The 21,363-nt window shown below is 36.1% G+C and overlaps 1 protein-coding gene across 3 annotated transcripts; it reads right to left on the bottom strand.

Annotated features, from left to right (window-relative positions):
• Window positions 1-266: 266 nt before the first annotated feature.
• On the bottom strand, window positions 267-20,476 carry LOC107870551 (cleavage and polyadenylation specificity factor subunit 3-II). Of its 3 annotated transcripts, none has more exons than XM_016717118.2 (13): window positions 20,344-20,476; window positions 19,190-19,367; window positions 17,938-18,010; window positions 14,426-14,540; window positions 12,756-12,829; window positions 9,275-9,411; window positions 6,830-6,893; window positions 5,711-5,776; window positions 4,878-4,947; window positions 3,473-3,577; window positions 3,145-3,286; window positions 1,781-1,880; window positions 267-1,435 (listed from the first exon to the last, which is right to left on the bottom strand). In XM_016717118.2, the coding sequence occupies exons 1-13, from the start codon at window positions 20,366-20,368 to the stop codon at window positions 656-658; spliced, it is 1,929 nt and encodes a 642-aa protein (XP_016572604.1). In that variant the 5' UTR covers window positions 20,369-20,476; the 3' UTR covers window positions 267-655. The 3 variants fall into 3 exon arrangements, with proteins under 3 accessions (XP_016572604.1, XP_016572606.1, XP_016572605.1); XM_016717120.2 differs by lacking the exon at window positions 20,344-20,476 and adding an exon at window positions 15,238-15,345 and having other exon boundaries at window positions 19,190-19,259; XM_016717119.2 differs by lacking the exon at window positions 3,473-3,577.
• Between the last annotated feature and the right edge of the window lie 887 nt (window positions 20,477-21,363).

Raw genomic sequence — 21,363 nt, 5'->3', positions numbered from 1 at the left:
CTCCCTAAAAAGGAAGAAATGCTAGTCTTTAAAGATTTTTCTTATAGAGGATAAAAATCTAGTTTCACCCGCTATGGGGAGTTATACCATGTAATTTCCTGGCGGTAAGTGTAACAATTATTGAAAAGAATAGAACTTGAACATTTCTACTCATAAAACATTACACAAAGAATATCTAGTGTATAGGCTATTCTATACCAAGTGCAGATTAGCTACTAGTAACAAGCATCTGAGGAGCATCAACAACTACCAACAAGATCTCAGCATTTCACCAAAGAAGGAAATAAAAATTTGTATGGCAACAAAAGCACTAAGCACAGCTAAGTGTTGTCATGGGCACAAAACAAGCTATAGCCCCAAAGAGCTCAATAATTCCTCATCGCAAAAAATGTAAACATCACATTAGCACTTAATACAATCAAACTGCAATTGATTTTTCTTCGGATACTTCATTCCTCTTCCGTAAACCCACAATAATTATAAACGATACGACTATACACAGGCTCTTGATACAGTCAACTACTCCAGATGCTGTAATTTTCAAACATCGAGTACATGAAGGTTCTTGACATTTCACAAGAGAGTAAACTGGATTATGTCTCCACTAAGGACCCTCATCAGAACATTTTTTCCAATTCTAAATGAGCACGATCACTTAACCAGTCTTCAACTCCAAATCCTTCATGATTGAGACGACCCCCCAAGCAAGTTTCTCATCTTCCATTGACCACGTGCAGCAGAAGTTTACTGCTTTAGATGTGCAATCAGGATTAACCTGTATTCTATGAGGACACATCTCCTTCAGACAAGGAGAGACAGTAAATGACTTTATCTGGAGATGGTCTCCATCATTCTGAATAGTTACATCTTGAAAATCATTGGAGAGTTTTGTATATAATAAATGTACCAAGGAGCGTTTATCAAGCACAGGAGGCATGTTTTCTCCTGGTGACGGAGCTACATCTTTGAGCTCATCAGAGACGCACACTGGACAACAGTAAGCAACCAGAACTTCATGATTTTCTGCTCCTAAGCTGACCATTAGCTCATTCTGGTGTACAAATTTTGGGTTTTTCTGCATGATGAGTGCCCCTTCAGCTACTCTGTCATCATATACTTGTACAGAAGACTTGGCTCTCTCATCAGCGTCTGCTCTTGAAATTGTTTTTAGAAACTTGAAATTTGGGCTCAAAGAACTTTTGAGAAATGATTTGGATACATCAGCTTTAATATAGAGAGTTGAGGGAATGGGCACAGACTCGTTATTTGCAGGATAAAAGCACAGGATCCCCAAATCAGATTCAATTTTCTCTTTGAGCTTTGCCATGTTGGTCTTTTCCCCATGGACAAGTATCACATGTTTAGGTGATAGAAATCTGACCAGATCCATGATTCCCTTATCATCAGTATGTGCGCTAAAAGACAGCCGATGAATCTGTCAAAAATCCAAGAAACAGATAAAATCATACAGCTAGAAATATCAAATAAAATTTTAGAAATTGAAAACTTTATTATACATGATCCGTAATTTCAAGTAGTGATATTCAAAGTAGAAATCTAAAGCAGATAAATAAAGACAACACTGTACAAAAGGAAAAATGACAGGAACCCTCACTTTTAACTCTAACTTGATCATTACAGTTGATAGTAACAGTTGTTTGAAGAATCATTGAAGTAAAAATATCATCATTGTAGTGGAGCATATGATTAGACAGATACACAAAAGAGCTAATATGTGATGAAATTAAATAAATTTAAGAGGATACAAGAATAGAAGTACCTGGCAACGCACATCAATCTGGGTGTTTTTATCAACATTTATTATGGCAGGAGTTTTAGCTGACATCAACTTGCGTCCTACTGTCCCAGCCACACAATATCTGAAAAACAGGATTCGAAGGAGCATAGTAGAACATAAGCTTAGATTAAATGGGGACAAAGAAGGTGGAATAGAAAGCCAGATAGTCCAAATGGTGATAAAGGACAATAGTTTATCCCTATAACTAAACGTGTACAATGAGGAATGAGAGAGCTTTTAACTTCTTTCTCTGAGGCAAGAACCGAAAAATTAATGGAAGAAGTTAGCATACGACTGTTCTTTCTGATGTGCTCAACTGAGTTTTACCGTAAAAGGTAAAGACCACAATCAGAGTATGAGGTATTTAAAAAGGAATCTAGATGACTTAAAGCTCCCAGAGAAAGTTGATAGGGAAGAAGAAAGAAACATGAGATGGGGAACAAGGGAAAAATAAAATACATAAAGAAGACATGAGCATTAAGAATGAACTATTTACATCCCTATATATGAGTTCCAATTTTTCTCATTCACTGGAATTGCGAAAAGCTTCGTTTCTAATCTGACTTCCCACGTTCTCCTGGTAGTAAAGATACCACCATTTGCTTAGGTGCAGCAATGAATGATTGAATATATTTTGTCTTCAGAAATAACAAAACTCTTGACAATCATCAGTTGATGCTAAGAGTAGAGTCAATCATCTCGACCAAGAAAGAGTGCACATTGAAACATTAGATCCTACAAAAAGTTTGTAGAACCCCACGAAGTTGATGAAGCCAGTTCTCATGATTTTTATTTTACCCTTCCAAGTTGACATTCAACATAAAAGGCAATTTAGGAAAAACCATAACTGTTAAAAGAAGCTTAGATAGGGCTCTCAACAGCAATTTGGTAATACTGACAACGTGAAAAGATAAACTATTAAGTTTTTCGTCAAGAGTTTCAGTTTCAAGAAGAAAAAGAATGCAAATACTTGACAAATGTTTTGAAGCAGCTCACTCAACCCAGCAGAGGCAGATCTAGAATTTCTATAACATGGATGCAAGAAAGGAGAAAAAAGGAAGTATTAGGTGGGCATCCCTGTTCCTCTAGGTAACTAACTCGGTATTCAACCAAGTGCACCATTTAACTTTTTGGAGCATGGGAGCCAACAGAGAATATTAGATCAAATTCTAAGAAATATGTATATGAAATACCTAGTCTGGCGGAGAGACCATGGGTTCACGTGCACCATAAATTGGGCTATAAATCCGCCGCCGAACCCAGGCATGAATGATACATTAACATTTGAAAATGCATTTCTATTTGTCTCGTGACGAGATATTTTATAAAGTGAACTAAAATGGTACCCTGGAAGTGCTATCAGGTTCTGTTCACACGGAGCCCATTGCTTGAAAACTTCAAGTGAAAATCCTCCAGTTAACATGCCCGGAGTAGCAAACAAGACACAAGGTCCAGGAGCATTTATCATGGAACGATCAAAACTGCGAACTACAAAGTACAGGCATCAGATAATGTAATATGAACGCAGGATTACATTTGATCTAAATCTTTCACTTGAACTACTAAAGATTACAGAAAGAGGAACATCGTAGTACAAGAAAGCTTAGGGATCCCTGTTCACGTTTAATATTTCTACAATTTACTAAAGCTTGCAATGAGTGATAGAGGAAGCACCATTTTTGAAGTCAAATGCATTGCGTGTTGTGGAACTATTTTTCACCTTTTGGCTGGTCCAGTTTATGAAAACTTTATAGTACATATTAGCTTGAATAGTCAAACCTGAAAGATTAATAGTTCAGGATAAAGAATAAGGCATCAAACTACTAAAAAACATGACGTAAATCCAAAATGTTTGCAGAATTGTCGCACCACCACCAACAACATACACAGTGAAATCCCATGGGGAGTAGAGTGTACGCAAACCTTACCACTACGCAGTGGAGGTAGACTGTTATCGAAATACCCTCAACACAAGTGCAACAAATCCACGTAAAAGAAAAAGAAAAACAGTTAAAGAAAACATAGCAACTAATAAGGAAAGCAATCAGAGCCTACAAGAAAGGATCGATAACAACAACAAATAATGTGATAATCGAAACACAATAACATATGTGATAAATATCAAAAGCAAGAACTACAAGAATACGACTAGTACTACGGCAAACACCAACAAGCCTAAACGTTCGAAAAGCAAGACAACACTCCACTACCAATTATAGTAGCACCAAAAAGATTAATTAGGAGAACTAAAATTACAGCCTAGTGTAAAAAATATGTACTCCCTCCGTCCCATTTTATGCGTCATAGTTTGACCAGGTACGGAGTTTAAGAAATAAGAAAAGACTTGATAATTTTTACCAAATTATCCTTTATTAAGAAATGTACTACTATTATCTTTAATTAAGTGCGAACCAATAAGGGTAAAAGTGAAATTATGTCTTTAGATAGTTAACAAATAAGGAAGGTGACATTCTTTTTGGTACGGACTAAAAAGAAAATGGCGACACATAAAATGGGACGGAGTAATATTTATTCAAGGATGAACTATTGCAACAAGTCGAGAGGAGGGAGAAGAAGCTGAAGACTTGACGCTAGTCAAAGCTGTATAGAAGCCACATAAACTAAAAGTAATTATTACTGACATGCACAATAACTTTTTGGCGGGGAAATATCTAATAATTAGAGATGGTAACAATAGTATGCAACACTGTCTTAGCTATCTCCGGTAAATCTAATTAGAATATCCAAAAAGACTCGCCTTCTACCAAGCAATAACTGTCCTCCATGTACACAGGGGGGCTTGTTTTTTAGCTTTCACATATCACATAAAATTGCTTGGCATGATATAGTGCAGACAGCTTCATAGCTCCAACAACACTTAATAAATCACACACAAAATCATGGAGATTTTTTCTTTTTTTGGAAGATAACATTCACATAAAATTACAGAGATACAAATCCGCTTGCAGAATTGTAATTCTTCTATATCTGATCAAGGACGGACCAGGATTTTAAAAAAGAAATATCACATTGCTGTAATGACTTAAGGAATTATGCAAGGAAATGAAGGGAGAAGAACCTGCGGATAAATAAATAGGAACATTAAGATTCATCCGCTCCCAATAGTCATCCAATAGCATACAGATTTCCTGTTTGGAGAAGTATAGTCCACCAATAAAATAAGTACTTGCATTATAATATTACAGTGCGGAAGGAAAGAAAATTGTAAGGAGCAAGAACATAAAGCAAAGCATCAAGAATAAGATTGAGGAAAGCCCATATTTATCAATTATATAACAACTAATACCACAAATATATATATAAAATATTAGCAGTGATAAGTGTGAAAGAACCTCTAGACTCAGGAAACTACTAATTTTCCTTAATTTGTTCAACATTAGAATGAAAGTGCCGCAAATAGGGCGGATAGCTATGGAGGATTCATACTCACCGCCCACAGGTTTGGAATTGAGGTACAAATTGATTGATTGAACTATGTAAACCACTACTTATACCTTGGCACTACCAGTCATGGGTGCTCTTGTTGAACTTCCAAATAAATACAAGCCTGACAGAAGCTCTTGTAGCATTGATGTCTTATTTTCTCATAATCAAATATTTGAAACCAAATTGACAGGTGAGAGAGCTACATGCAGTACTTACTAGAGTTTAGACTAGCTGACCACATCCTTCATAGAATGTCTTGAAACAAAGTACTGATTAGAAGTTTAGGACCATTGATTAATTCCTCAGTGAAATCATTTTCACTAGTCCCCACCTCCCTTCAATTATTTTTCATTAAAGAAGCCTAAAGCTAATGTATGTCTTAAATCTAGGCATTAAAAAAGCTAGAGTTAATTTATTCAAAAGAAAAAAATAAATTATAATCTAGCCAAAATAAAGAACTAAAACCTGAGCTCTTCCAAGAGCAAATGCAGGGATGAGCACCTTTCCTCCACTAGCAACACAATTGTGAACCTAAAATTATCAGTTTTGGTATTAAGGTGTCACAAAATAAAAATGAATTCAACCATACTATAAAGCAAATTGAAAGATAATACCAAGAAAGGAATCACAGATATTTTAAAAATAAAGGACTCTAATTAATATAGAATGGCAATAAATGCAATGTTGTTTAAGAACCCTCCAATTCCGAAATAGAGCAACGCGAGCAGAAAAAAGTATAACGGAAAGAGACTATGCTAAGTGCAGTAATTGATAAAGTGCTAAAGAAAACAACATGCACATGCAAACATTTTTTAATTTCTATGTTGTTTTTTTTAGAACAAAACACAGATTCTCCTTGGTACAGATTTGTTCAGAATTAGAAATCAATCAAGGGGTGACAGATAAAAGAATATGCAATCCAGCCTCTTTCCTTATTACTCCATCCAGGCTCCATCCCATTTTTTGTGTCGCCATTTAACCGGACACGAGGTTTAAGAAATAAATGATGACTTTGTGAAGTTTACAAAATTGCCCCTCTTAAAGTCACTTTGATATTTACTTTTTAGTTGTCTTTTCTTATTAAGTGAGACTCAATAAGGATGAAATGGGAATGATGTCATTAAACAGTTGCCAAATAAGGAAAGATGGCATTCTTTTTGGAACGGATCAAAAAGAATGTGGCGACACATAAAATGAGACGGAGTATTTTTTAAGAGGGACGCATCACAAGCAAATATCATTTGCTAAGAGGTATGGAGTACAGCACTAAGATTGTACTCACTATTTTAAGCCACTGTGAGCACACCATGCAAACTACTTTATATACTTGTGGGAATCACATCACTCCCTTTTGACTTTGTTAGAAGATGCTATGCTTCGGACTCGAGTAGGGGCCCAATGCCATTCAACATCAGCCATTGACATCGGGATATAAAGCATAGGACCCAGGACAAGGATATTCAGACAAGACCCTTATAAACACTCACAGGCATATTCTGTCACAACACTGTGTTACAAGCAGAAATCGAAAGAAAAACATATGCATGATACTGGAAAAAAAATCAATAGCAAAAAGTATCATACTGCTTTGAGAAACTCCCTCTCCCGAACATATTTGGAATCACGGGTGGTGGTTGCATAAGTTGACCTGGAAGAACAAAATCATAAGTAGAGATCTCTGCAGCTAAAATTTTCATTTTTCAAGGTCAGGATAATGCCATTAAATTATTTATGAGGAGATCTCCAAATTTGAATCAAAAGTGATGATTATAACTTGTCTAGAAAAGACTGTAAGAAGGAAAGAACGGCAATACAATACCACAAACTTGGAATAACACAGGGAAATCATACCAGTTCACACCGAGATGTTCCAGCCAAACAAATTAGCAGGAGACATAAATTCTGGCAAGAATTAACATGCAACTTTGGTGCTAATCGTCTAACATTGTTAGCATACAGCCATACACAAAACTACATACTAATTCTCAATATTTCATCAAATCTTGAATCATCATGCAACTTTGGTGCTAATCGTCTAACATTGTTAGCATTCAGTCATACACAAAACTACATATTAATTCTCAATATTTCATCAAATCTTGAATCATCATGCAACTTTGGTGCTAATCGTCTAACATTGTTAGCATACAGCCATACACAAGACTACAGACTAATTTTCAATATTTCATCAAATCTTGAATCATACTTTTTCTTTAGTGCGAGCTATTTTATGAGCCAAGGCTAGCCAAAAGAGCATCGAGATCAGAAAACTGGAAACAGTCATTGATAAAGGAATGGAATTTGGGCTTAGCTCAATCCCAAAAGCTAGCTTAGGAGGTGAGGATTGTCCAAGACCATATAAGGAGTCCAAATCCAATCTCCGTTACCAAAACCGATGTGAACTCAACACACCTTGCATACCCTGGAGTGGACATCTAGAGCGTGGACAATAAAAGATGGCAGCCATTTTAAGAATGAAAAAAATATATTATCTTCCGGATAGAGAGCCCCCCACCTGCCTTTTCAGATACGAGTGAGTGAGCGCTTTTTTTGCTATGAAAGAATGACCTCTCCATTTACTATTTCTAAAGCACTTTGTTAAAGATACTTAGCGTCTGTTATTAGAAGGACTATTGGAGTTATTCCTTGGTGACATTAGCATCTTTGTTTTGAACATTTGTACATGGTGGGCTATCCTCCAATAAAGGACTGGAAAAAAATCTAAAATTCTCCACTGTCAGGTAGAGGTAGAATTGGGAAAGGTCTGGCTCTATACCATGATAAAAAACATGGACCTTGTGTTTAACTCAAATCCCAATAGCTAGCTCTAGAGGTGAGGAATGCCCAAGACTTCATAACAAGTAATCGAATCTCCATTCCACAACTGATGTGTGAATCAACAGTAGCAATCCACTTGAGTTGCATAAAATCATGAAATAAAAAAAGAAACTGGAAAAATGATCATCAAAATTGATTTAGACTAAGGATCCTTTTGGCCACGTGATATGAAATCATTTGAGATGAAGTTGAATACCCCTTTTGGCCAAACTTATTTTTCTTCAAAAGGGCTTATTTTAAAAAGTGAGGTGTTTGGCCAAGCTTTTGCGAGGAAATAAGTGCTTCTAGGGAGTAGCAGAAACTGTTTTTCAGAAGCTAAAAAAAAGTAGTTTCTTCCTAGAAACACTTATTTAAAAAGTATTTTTAAGAAAATACACCTAAAAACACTTTTAAAAAGTTTGGCCAAACACTAATTGTTGCTCAAAAGTGCTTATGTAAATTTATTGGCTAAACACAAACTGCTCCGCACCAAAATTGCTTTTTTGAAATAAGCACTTTTCAAAATAAGCTGCTTTTAGAAGCTTGAGCAAACAGGCTAGAAGTTTTGTTTGGACATGCAATTTGGACTTTTTAAGTTGTATGTTTTCTAGTTACCATTAAAAAAAAAGTTGTATGTCTTCCCATAAAAATGAGAAACCGCACAAATTGTGAAAACTATTAAATTTTTTCCAATTCTTATATAATGTTATCAAATGACCAAATCATAATTCATAAATAGGATGCCGTAATATGCTAAGGTGCATTGATAATTGCATATCGCCATGTTCCTTTTATACATAAATATTTGTGATTACAAACTTTCAAGTAAACATAATTTTATAAAGATCCACTAATCAACAATAGTTATTCTATAGTATAATTCTTTCACATGATACCTACAATTCCAGACCCCACATTGTGGGAATACACTGGATTTGTTGTTGTTGTTGTACATGGTACCTACAATCTCTTTACGCCGAGGAAGAGTCTTTTTTGCAAAATTTAAAATGGTAGATTTTATTTTATAAAATATAAACTTGTGGGTCAATTTTTGTATTTGAAAAGGGTGAAATCGTGAAACGAAATCACAAGATGAAATTGCATGCACCTACCAAATATTTGACCAAGATTATTTACCATGATATTTATTTGACAGGCATGTTTACCATGATGAACATGTAGGTGATTTTCTAAATTGTATCCGCTACTTACTCTGTTATGACAAGGTCCAGCTGCAGCCGGTCAATTTGAGCAGCTCCAAGATGTCGATCAGCTGTCATATTATAATCTCCAGTGTATACCATAGCAGCATCGCCCACTTTAGCATAAAACATTGCAGCACCAAGAACCTAGACATAAGAGTTCAAAATTCACAACGTCGATATTGATTGACCTTGCATGCATGATTTACAGCTGGATGACAAAACTCTGGCTCTATTCTTTTTTGTGCAATATGTAGAAGGGAATGAGTTGTAAATTCACAAGAAGGAATGTTTGTCTGATACATAAGAAGATTCCATTCAAACTTCAAAGATATCTAAAAACTTTGACAAGAGAGCTAGTTTCGAATATCACGAACTAGAAGGGATATCACACAAAATTTCTTTTCCATTTCATCAATCCAGAATTTTAATTCTACTCTTTCATGTTTTTCTTTCACATTTGCTGGTTGTTCAAATGTCTTCCACATGAGATCACCCCTGACGTGAGGCATACTAACAGGGAAACAAAGGAAGGCAGACACCAGCAATATAGAAAAGGACAATATGTGCATACTATGTTAAGCTCAGGTTTATAATTTGCATTGCAGGACTTTGTTTCCAAGATGAACTTGCAGCTAGCTTTAGCAAGCAGGTTATCTTTAGTGCTTTTATTTTTCCGCAAGTCAGTAAACCAATGTGGTGGGGGAATCCTATATCTGTATGTGTATATACACAAGTGGAGTGGTGTCAAACCTTCCTGATTGATTAATTGGGTTCTGCTGGCATATATTTTGCAATGTCACTTTCATAAGTAGCATTTTTTACTATTGGTGATAGACATATTATGATTCAGGTGTTTTTTCTTTCTCCTCTTTTCATTGTTTAAGACACTGGGTTTTCCAGGCTGCTCTTCTCTTTTTGTTTGTGATAATGCTGTGTTGCTTGTTTTACGAGTAACTTCCAAGTGCAACAAAAAATGTTCTCTTTCTAGTTGGAGAAACTGAGATAGGAAAGAAAAAGACAAGCATACACAGCTCTCCGTATTGACATGGAGTATATATAGCTGCTTGTGGGTTCCAAATTGAAGAAAGAACACAGAGAATCTCGTGTGTTTAAAACAGCAATCGAGTAAATTAACAGCATCCAGAAGCACTAACACAAGAATTTTTTATTTTTTTCTGGAGTAGGGCGACAGGGCCTAATGAGATACTGGTGGATTTTTGAAAGTATGTTGGTGGGGCAGGTCTAAGGTGGTTGACTGATTTATTTAATGGCATTTTCAAGAATGCAAGAATGCCTGAGGCTTGGAGGTGGAGTACGATGATTCCGTTGTATAAAAACAAGGGTGACATTCAGAGTTGCAACAACTATAGAGGTATTAAGCTATTGAATCACACTATGAAGATTTGGGAGAGAGTGGTTGAGCGGAGATTGAGGAGGGTCGTGTTCGTTTTGGAGAATCAGTTTGGATTTATGCCTGGTCGCTCGACGACAGAGGCAATCCACCGGTAAGGAGATTGGTGGAGCAGTATAGAGAAAGAAGTAGGGATTTACACATGGTGTTCATCGATCTAGAAAAGGCGTATGATAAAGTCCCGAGGGAGGTCCTTTGGAGATGATTGGAGGTGAGAGGGGTCCCGGTGGCGTACATCAGAGCTATTAAGGACATGTACGATGGAGGGAAGACCCGAGTGAGGACGGCGGGAGGAGACGCAGAGCATTTTCCGGTCGAGACAGGGTTGCATCAGGGATCGACTCTTAATCCGTTCCTTTTTGCATTGGTGATGGACGTGTTGACGCGGAGTATCCAAGGCGAGGTGCCTTGGTGTATGTTATTTGCGGATGATGTAGTGTTGATTGATGAAACGCGAGGGGCTGTGAATGACAAATTGAAGGTTTGGAGGCAAACCCTTGAGTCTAAGGGGTTTAGGTTGAGTAGGTCCAAGACGGAATATTTGGAATGTAAATTTAGTGACTCGAGGCAGAAGAACGAAATGGTGGTGAGGTTGGACTCCCAGGATGTGTGTAAGAGGGATAGTTTTAAGTACCTTGGGTCTATGATCCAGGGGGATGGTGAGATTGATGAGGATGTTTCTAACCGTATTGGAGCAGGTTAGATGAAGTGGAGGCTCGCCTCGGGAGTGTTGTGCGATAAGAAGGTGCCCCTTAAGCTTAAAGGCAAATTCTATAGTGGCAGTTCGTCCGGCCATGTTGTATGGAGCGGAGTGTTGGCCAGTTAAGCACGTTCACATCCAAAAATTGAAGGTAGCGGAAATGAGAATGTTGCGTTGGATGTGTGGGCTTACTAAAGGGAACAGAGTTAGGAATGAGATTATCCGGGATAAGGTGGGAGTGGCTTCGGTGGAGGACAAGATGCGGGAAGGAAGGCTGAGATGGTTTGGGCATGTGATGAGGAGGGGCGCGGATGCCCCGGTTCAGAGGTGTGAGAGGCTAGCGTTGGATGGCTTCAGGAGGAGAAGAGGTAGGCCGAAGAAATACTGGAAGGAGGTGATTAGACATGACATGGAGCAGCTTCAGCTTACTGAGGACATGACCCTAGATAGGAAGGCGTGAAGGTCGAGGATTAGGGTAGAAGGCTAGTGTTAGTGTGTGGGTTGTAGCTAGCAGTCAGGAGAATTCTTGTGTAGCCGGATTTAGTAATCATAGGTCAATGTACATAGGTGTCTTTGGGATGTGAGTGTATGTCACTACTAGATAGGTGTCCTATTTTCTATTGCTTAGTTCCTATATTTCTTATTTTGTATTGCTCTTATTTCCTGTATTTCATATTCCTATGATTTTATTCTATTATTTCCTATTCTTTATTTTGGTTATGTCATCCATCCCCTTGTTTATTATCCTTATCTTGAGCCGGGGGTCTATCGAAAACAGTCTCTCTACTTCTTCGGAGGTAGCAGTATGGATTGCGTACATCTTACCCTCCCCAGACCCCACGCTGTAGGAATACACCGGGTTTGTTGTTGTTGTTGTTGTGTGTGTGTGTGAGAGAGAGAGAGAGAGAGATTAGAAGAGTCGAACAACAATCTGCATATGCTTCAGAAATGTAGGCCAGTTGGAAGGGAAAAATCGATTCCAAAAAGACGGAATATAAAAATGCACCAGGAAATAGCCAGTTTAAACTTGAGATCACTTTCAGATCAAATCAACCTAAGGAAGAAGAAGCAGTTGCAATGGATTAGCTTACCAATTAACTCCTAGGATGTTACTCTCTTAATCTTCATTTTCTATTCCTTTAAAATTTGAAAAGATAATATGCCTAACTCCCTTTAATCCAATTCGTAATCCTTTTCTAACATTATCTGCAATATGAATTAAGTTGATGTGGGTTCTGCTTTATTCATTAATTGATGTTCCCTTTTCCCCTTCAGATTGAAAAGAAAATCTATAAGTCAATTTGCTTGATACCAATGAATGCATGTGAAAAAGTTATTGGGATGTTTGTGCTAGTGAATGAATAGTTTAAACCATACATGTCCAGCATAGTATGCTCGAATTTGGAGGTCGTTATCAACCAGCACAGTCTGCTTTAAATCCACTGCAATAACTGCACACCGATTGTAAAAGTTAAATAACACATCAATTTGGAGATGAAGAAGAGAAAAAGATGCAGAAAATATTATTAGCTGAGCATGTCTGCTGACTTATATAACAGCTGCATTTTGTTAGATCCTTAGAATTCACTTAACTCATCAATCCAATCTTGCATGTGCATTAAATTATTATTGCTCATTATACGAGTTCAATCAACAATCTCTTGGCAACTTTAAAAGAATCTAGCTTCTCTTACCAACTTTAAAAAGTCTAGCTTTAATTTTGTGATTTCATAAAAATACCTTTACTCCAATGAGAACTGTTTGTTCTCCCTTTGTTTTGTTTCCACGGTGTAGATTTATCTTGAGGTATTGACAAGATGTTATAATGGATAATCCATCTCCAACCAAAAGACTATAGCTCTTTATGATCTGGATGCCTAAATTGGTCAATGTGTGAATTCTGAGTTGTGTACATGTAATAAGTTCACTAAGATTGAATGGTTTCAACAGCGGGCTTCTGAAGGCAGCACATATAAACCAATGTTAAGGCCATATGATCCACTGAAAAACATTGATGTTATCAGTAACGCATTTAACATAGCCATCATACTAGAGTGATAACTAGTGAAACCATATAAGAAGCTAGTGTAGTTAACCTATGAGTCAGAAAAGTCAACTATTAGAACCACTGAAACCACACTAATGATGTCAAGAGCCTGCAGCAGCTGATCTGATATGGGGGGGGGGTCGCAAAACACAAAAGATTTGTGCATTTGTCAGACTTGCAGCTCAGCTGAGACAGCAGAGTTAACCAAAATAAACAGAATGGGTTTGCCCATTAGTCAGGCAACCGTGTGAGGAGTGGAAAATCCCAATTATTGTCAGTTAGCTTTTATCACCAATATATATGCAACAATTACAAAATTGATCCCGCTTTGCACATGGTTTTCACTTTTCAGAGAACTAACAGGATATTAGAGTTGTAAGTGATTATGGCATCGATACACAATATATATATATTATCTTCAATATGAGAGGTTGTTGAGAATATAATTAAGTAAATTAAAAGTGTGTTCTTTGTAGCAGTTAAAGCATACGCTTTTAGATGAGATGGCTACACACTTCAATATGATATTAGATATCTCACCGCCACCTATTTATAAAAAGAATTCCACATGCTTGGCCATGAAAAAAGAATCAGGCATGTACAGGAGGAGGTGTGTTGAGAATATAATTAAGTAAATAAAAATGTGTTCTTTGTAACAGTTTAAGCTTAAGCTTTTAGATGAGATGGCTACACACTAAAATGGTATCAGAAATCTCACCGCTACGGCGCCACCTATTATCAAAAAGAATTCCACGTGCTTGGCCATGAAAAAAGAATCAGGCACACTTCAATAGAGATCATAAATATGCTCAGTCTAACTTATCTTTGCTTTGACCCAAAAAGTCGGTATAACTACCGAAGTTAACTTGCCTAGTTGACAACTTTAAAGGAAGCAATATGTTCATATACTGCAACTGGACAAAATCTAACCATTTGCTACCAATTACTAGAATACTGAATCATACTATAAATAGGCCATGGGAGTGACTAATAAGGATACCTTTTTTCATGCATTCCATGATCTGCTCAGAAGTGAATTGCTCCTTTTCTCCCCTTCCAAGCATCACATTGCGATTATCTTCCAGCATCAATGGAGCCAAAGCTTTTGTTGGATACTGAAGGATGAGTAATTAAAATTGATCATAGAAGAGATCATAAAACATGGAAAGACTGGGTTGAAAATCCAAGTACACATTCTAGCTCATTCATAATATTTCAAGCAAAAAAAGAAATTAGATACTAAAAGCAGATGTTACATGGGCTGATAATTACATGTCATATGTGAATAAAGCAAAATATATTAAATTGTGCAAAAACATGTCACAAAAGTATGATTTTTTTAAAAATCTCCCGACATATCTGAATTGTCTGTAGGCAAATGACTTCCAATTATGTCATATATTTGTTAATTTGTAACAGAATATCTCCCTAATTTCTTGATCTACTCTAATGCTTACGTATTTTAAAGGAAGTTTCTAGATATATGTCCAAAACAGATCGCTTTTTGCTGATTTTGCTTCACATTTTCTTTTCACCAGCAACTCGTTACATTTTTTTACAAACCCCATTGACATTCCACATTATTTAATCCATATTGCAAATTAAGTTTATTGCATGTAAATATAAGATAGATTTTTTAGTCAGAACAATTTCTAAGATCAAGAGTTATAGGTTTTTTTTTTTGATAACCGTGGTGTCAGGGCCAGCTTGCGCGCACCTCAACTAATATCATGGGATACCTGCCACCTCCCACCAACAACAGGTACCAAGTAACACTGTCCACTAAGGCTAGAATAGATGGGAAGAAATTACCTAGTCCTTGTCTTTGTTGGGAATTGAACCTGAGACTTCATGGTGCTCAAACAACTTCATTGAACCACTAAGCCACACCCTTGGGTGCGATCAAGAGTTATAGTTTTCCTGGATAACAATGGAACTCCATAGTTGTTAGTATGGCAGAGAAAATGTAATGTCTACTGGAACAACCAAAACTTTAAGGCAACTTCTGATAAGTGGTTGAGTGTGCATGTTATAGGCTCATTAAATATATGCAACTGGCAGAATAAATCTGATGCAACTGGCAGTATTTTGGCTGCATCAAATAGACAGTACTTAAAATTTATTTGAATAAATTTTCTTTGTTAGTAGATTCCTAGTTTTCTTTAGTATCTTGTAATAAGAGTATCTATTTAAAGAGGCAGGAGGAATAAAAGAAGGGGAAGGAATTTATATCAAATCTCTCACTAACGAGTCCTAAGGTTGTAGGCTCCCTTTTAAAGAGCCTATTGTTTATCAAAAGTTGGTCGCTCACGAAATAAGAACAAGTAGAAGGATCATTTAAACACAGACTTCTCAGTGAAGCACCCGGTGACAAGATCCATATCATGTGGTCATAACAAAATTGGTATCAAAGCCAAACACCATGGGCGATCCAAGCAAACGTGACGAGTTGCAGGCTCTCCTTCAAGAGGTGCAGGTTGCGAATGAAGCACGTCTTGTAGAAGCAGTGGATCAAACTGAATCAAGGATGGTAGCTCAATTGGAACAAATATCGATACAATATTCATTGTGGGGTTTAGCAAAAATCAAGAGATTCTGATGCTGGAGAGAGCAGCAATACAGGTAAACAGCCCGACCAACCAGAATATCGATCCAACCTACTGCAAGAAATAATATGGTGCCAAGATACACAAAGCTAGATTTCCCATTAATTTGGCTACATCAATGTGAGAAATTCTTCTCCAATCAGAGAACAAATGAAGCTGATAAGGTGGGATTGGTTGCATTCCACCTTCTAGGTGAAGCACAATTATAGTATCATCAAGTAGAACAAGATAATCACTTAGTTGACTGGTAACAAATGAAGCTGATAAGGTGGGATTGGCTGCATTCCATCTTCTAGGGCAGGCACAATTATGGTATCATCAAGAAGAACAAGATAATAACTTAGTTGACTGGTCGGAGTTCAAGGAATAATGTACCCTCGGGTTTGGGCCTCCATTGGGAAGTAATCCATTAGGTGATCTGGTCTATTAACTTGAAGCAAACGGGCTCAATTGAAGAATATCAGCACCGATTTCAAGAACGGTTAGCTAGGGCCAGCAAGTACGTTCGCGTAAACCAGCAGGTTAGTGTCTTCACTAGCAGTCTGATTGATTCCATTTGGCTTGATGTTGAGAAGCAAAGTCTACCAGAATTGGTTCTCCCCATGAATATAGCGCGAGCATTTGAGAAGAAATAGGAGAGGTGCGGAACATCTTCTCGGAAGGAGACCCCACAAGGGACTAAAGGCTATTCGAATACTACTGCAACTTCCACCATTCCAATTCCAAAGGGCAGCAACGGGTTAAGTGAGATTACTGAACCAAAGTTTTTAAGTTCATCTGCTCCTTTTATAAAAAAATTGTGAGGGTAGAAAGGCAAAGGGATTGTGTTATAATTGTGATAAATTGTATTCGGTTGGTCACCAATGTAAGAAGTTGTTTTGGTTGGAACTAGTTGATCCAGATAATGAAAATCCAGACCATAAGGATGTGCAAGAACCTCAAATTTATTCTAGTGAAACATTGTCGTAATATATATCCAGAATTCGAGCTTCAGGACAAGCTCTTTACAGAGGAGGGGGGTAATGTTATAGACTCATTAAATCTATGCAACTGGCAGTATTTTGGCTGCATCAAAATAGACAGCTGTTTAGTTTTATTAGAATTCTTATTTGACTCGATTTTCACTGTTAGTAGATTCCTATTTTTCTTTAGTATCTTGTAATAGGAGTCCCTATTTAAAGATGCAGAAGGAATAAAAGAAGGGAAAGGAACTTATATCAAAATAACAAGATATCAGGGTCTCTCTAATGAGTCCTAAGGTTGTGGTTCCCTTTAAACGAGCCTATTGTTTATCAAAAATTGGCCGCACACGAAATAAGAACAAGGAGAAGGATCTGTTAAACACAGACTTCTTCTCGGTGACAAGATCATATCGTGTGGTCATAACAATGCATTACTACTGGCATATCAAGCCTTATATTTCAACTACTTATGACAATAACTTGTTGACACAGAAAACTTGACATGCCACTTTCCAGTAAAATCAGCTATCAAATTCAGAGAGATGCATACATACCACCCTCCCTAGACCCCACTAGTGGGATTACACTAGGTATGCTGTTGTAATAAAATATGTGATAACAGTTTAAAGCTTTTGAATTATATTTTCTATTTTTTATGCAATGAGTTTTGCATTTATTATTCATAACTTTTGCATGAGGTGCTGCCAGCAAGATTACCAGTGTAAAGTAAATGGCTAACCTGCTTCAGTTATTTATTTAAACCCTTTTTTCTTTCACAGAAGGTGAGGAACAACGCGAAAGAAATGCATTTCAGAGAGAAACACAACCACGAATAAATAAAAATCAAATGAAGCATTTTATCATGTATATTGACATTTTGCTTCTGTATTCCTATATGCTATTGTAGTGATAAGGACTATAAGGGGGCTATACAAAGGTAGTACCGTCATGTATATGGGGCCATTGTACCCACAAACTTCAGTAAAATATGGAAGAGCTCCGATATGGTCTTGGTGGCTGCAATCACAATTCATTAGATTAGATAAATAGAGTTAACTAGTTAAAACTACATTACAATAGCATATACATTTAACAGGGGATGTGATTCAATAAGTTGGGCCAAATCTTTCCCACATCTCTAAAGGGGGTATCAGTTCCATTAAATTAAAGAGTAAACTTTCACTAATGGACTATGACATGTACGCGCAATAGGGATGCAATTCATCAAGCATGGGAAAACTTGTCCTCTTTCGCTAGAGAAGTGCATCGAATATCACTAAACAAAATCTCTGAGTAAGAGATTACAAAGCCGCCATATAAACAGGGGATGCGACTCACCACGCTGGGACATATCTTGTTACCTATTGTACTTTAACATATTGTTACTTTAAAATAATGTCTATTTTGATGTTACTTATTTATTGTATCGCATGGGTAAATCTATCGTTATGTAACGACAATAAGTCTTATTTTATGTAATGACTGATTTGGTGTGATCGCGCTGTAACCTTGTTTTTTTCCCTCATTTTGCCTATACAACAACAACAACATACCAAGTGTATTCCCACAAATTGGGGTCTGGGGAGGATAAAGTGTACGCGGTCCATACCACTACCTCATTTTGCCTATGTTCGTAATAATTATACGTTGTCATTTATCTACTGCACCCCGCAGAGTACCTCCAATATTGTAAGTTTATACTGTATATGGCTGATGTATGACATTACCTAATGACGTAAAACGATACAATCTATCCAAACATTGTATTCATCAATACAATACAATACCATGTAGTACATAATGAATGATCTATTTAACAACCGTCCTAATTCTCAAAAAAAGAAAAACCGTCCAACAAGCTGAAAAGGGGTTTATTGAAACTCATTAAAGCAGATCAAAAGAATGAAATATACACACAACAACATACCCAGTATATTCCCATAAATGGAGATTGGGGAGGGAAGAGTGTACGCAGACCTTATCTCTACGGCATATACATACAGTGATTGCTTCGGATAGACCCTCACCACGACAATTTGAGAGACAATGCAGCGGTAGAACAATGCATAGCGAATAATATAGAAATCGTAATAGAGCGTATAGAGCAAAATAATGTGATAAACGAAGCACAGGAACATTGAAATATACACGCTACGTATGAATATATGATAAGGGGTGTGGCAAAGAGTATCATACAAATGAGTGATGATGATGCATGAGAGCTCCTTGTTGAAGTCACGAGTCTTAGAGATACGAGAGAAATCTGGGTATTTGTTATGGTCCATGTACCCCATATGCATCCCACAGTCAAACATTATCCTCTTGCCATTTATAGTCACCACAACACAGCTCTTTCCTACCTCCTGTCCTGCCCCTGTTAACTCAAATTTGTTTCGTTTCAGCATTTCATCAAACATGTAGCAGACATGTAGTATAGTACACTCCCTCGCTCGTGCACTATTATTACTTGTCACGTTTCGGTATACATGGTCAATTTAGCTAATCTTCAACGCTAAATTCAATTACATCAATTTAATATTTTAAACTTAAAGTTTAAATGTTAAGAACCATAGAAAAAACCCCATAAGTTGCACTCATTTGTCAAAGTTCATAAAATTTGACACCGGATAAGCGAAAGTGACAAGTAAAATTGAATAAAAAGCTTTAACATTTCATCAAACCGGTGGTAGACATGTAGTATAGTACTCCTTCAATTCACTTTTAATTGTACATTTCACCTTACAAATTAAATTAACTAATCCTCGAAATTAAATTGAATTAAATTAATTTAATACTTCAAAATTTAAAATTTAGATGTTCAACAATAATGAAAGAGTACCATAACTTGCAAGCTATTATCAAAATAAAATTTGACACTGCATACGACAAACGTGAAAAGTAAAAGTGAACGGAGGGGTTTTAGCATTTCATCAAAACATGTGGTAGTATACTTTTTCAATTCACTTTTACTTATAACATTTCACCTTACAAATAAATTTAACTAATCTTATAATCTAAATTGAATAGATTGATTTAATATCTCAAAATTCAAATATACAAAAACTATAAGAAAATACTACTATAAGTTGTAGTTATTTTATTCAAGTTCATATAGTTTGATTCTGAATAAAATAAACTCAACGAGTAAGAGTAAACAGAGAGAATAGTGTCTTAGCCACATATAGTGAAGGATGACCGGTCGAAACTCCTCCATAAATAAAAAGAAAAAGATTATACTATACATATGTAAATAGAAAATTATACTAAATATATATTTCAAAAATTATTTATCATAAACATATATCAATAAAATTTCATTTCTTGCTACGCTACTAGTATATATTGCTTACCCAAAACTAAACAGTCGATGGGCATGTTTCTTTTTCTCTAATGAATTCGAAGAAATAGCTTTCGCTGTTCTTCTCTTTAATTTTTTGCTTTGGTGAAAGCTGCCTTCAAAAGGTATATATAGTATACTAGCAGGTTTTTAGGGCGAGAAAATGACAGAAATGGTAACTTATGTTTGAGTTATATTCAAAATAGTCTATTAAGTATATGTTACTAGACACTTTTGGTACTTTAAGTTTGCTAATAATTAATATTTGGCACAATATATAAACATGTCTTGTAACTTAACTTCAGATCATATATATCATCTTCAACTTTAAATGTACACAATTTGACACTAAAACTTCTATAAAATTGAACAAGTAGACACATTGTCCTATGTGGCATCCTACGTGGTCAACTTTATAGAAGTTTAAGTGTCTACTTATGCACAAACAAAGTTGGTGATCATAAATATAATTTGAGGCCAAATTAAAGAATATGTTTATATATTATGCCTCAATATTTTAATCCTCGATAAATATTTAATAGTAATTTATATTTATTATATTAGATAAATATTTAATAGTAATTTATATTTATATATTTATTATATTAGATGAAGACGGTAAAGAAAAGATTAAATCATAATATTAAGAAAGTTTAGTATTAAATTTTAAAATATAGTGCACGAAAAATTGTACTTGACTCCAAAAAGAATAGAAATACTGCATTACAAAGTTATACCAGATTTTAGAAACAAATCAAAAGAAACGGAAACTACACAATTGTACTTTTGAGTTTTTGTTAATTCTCTTTTCCATGGTTTCCGCTGAATTTAATAAACCAAGTTCGATAATAATTTTGACGAATTATAAGTGTTAATTTTAACAAACTTAGAAGGCCTAATCGCACAAAATTTTACTTTCTACACTTCACAACCTCAAAATATGCAATGCAGATTTGCATTAGTTCTTGAAATCTTATTCCTACAAAATTATTTGCATTAACAAACATCGGCTCATATAGAAAACTTAGGCGTT

Source organism: Capsicum annuum, chromosome 5 (assembly GCF_002878395.1).
Source record: "Capsicum annuum cultivar UCD-10X-F1 chromosome 5, UCD10Xv1.1, whole genome shotgun sequence".
NCBI lineage: Eukaryota > Viridiplantae > Streptophyta > Magnoliopsida > Solanales > Solanaceae > Capsicum > Capsicum annuum.
The sequence above is the reverse complement of the archived record's forward strand: the minus strand, read 5'-3'. Positions and strand labels throughout refer to the sequence as shown.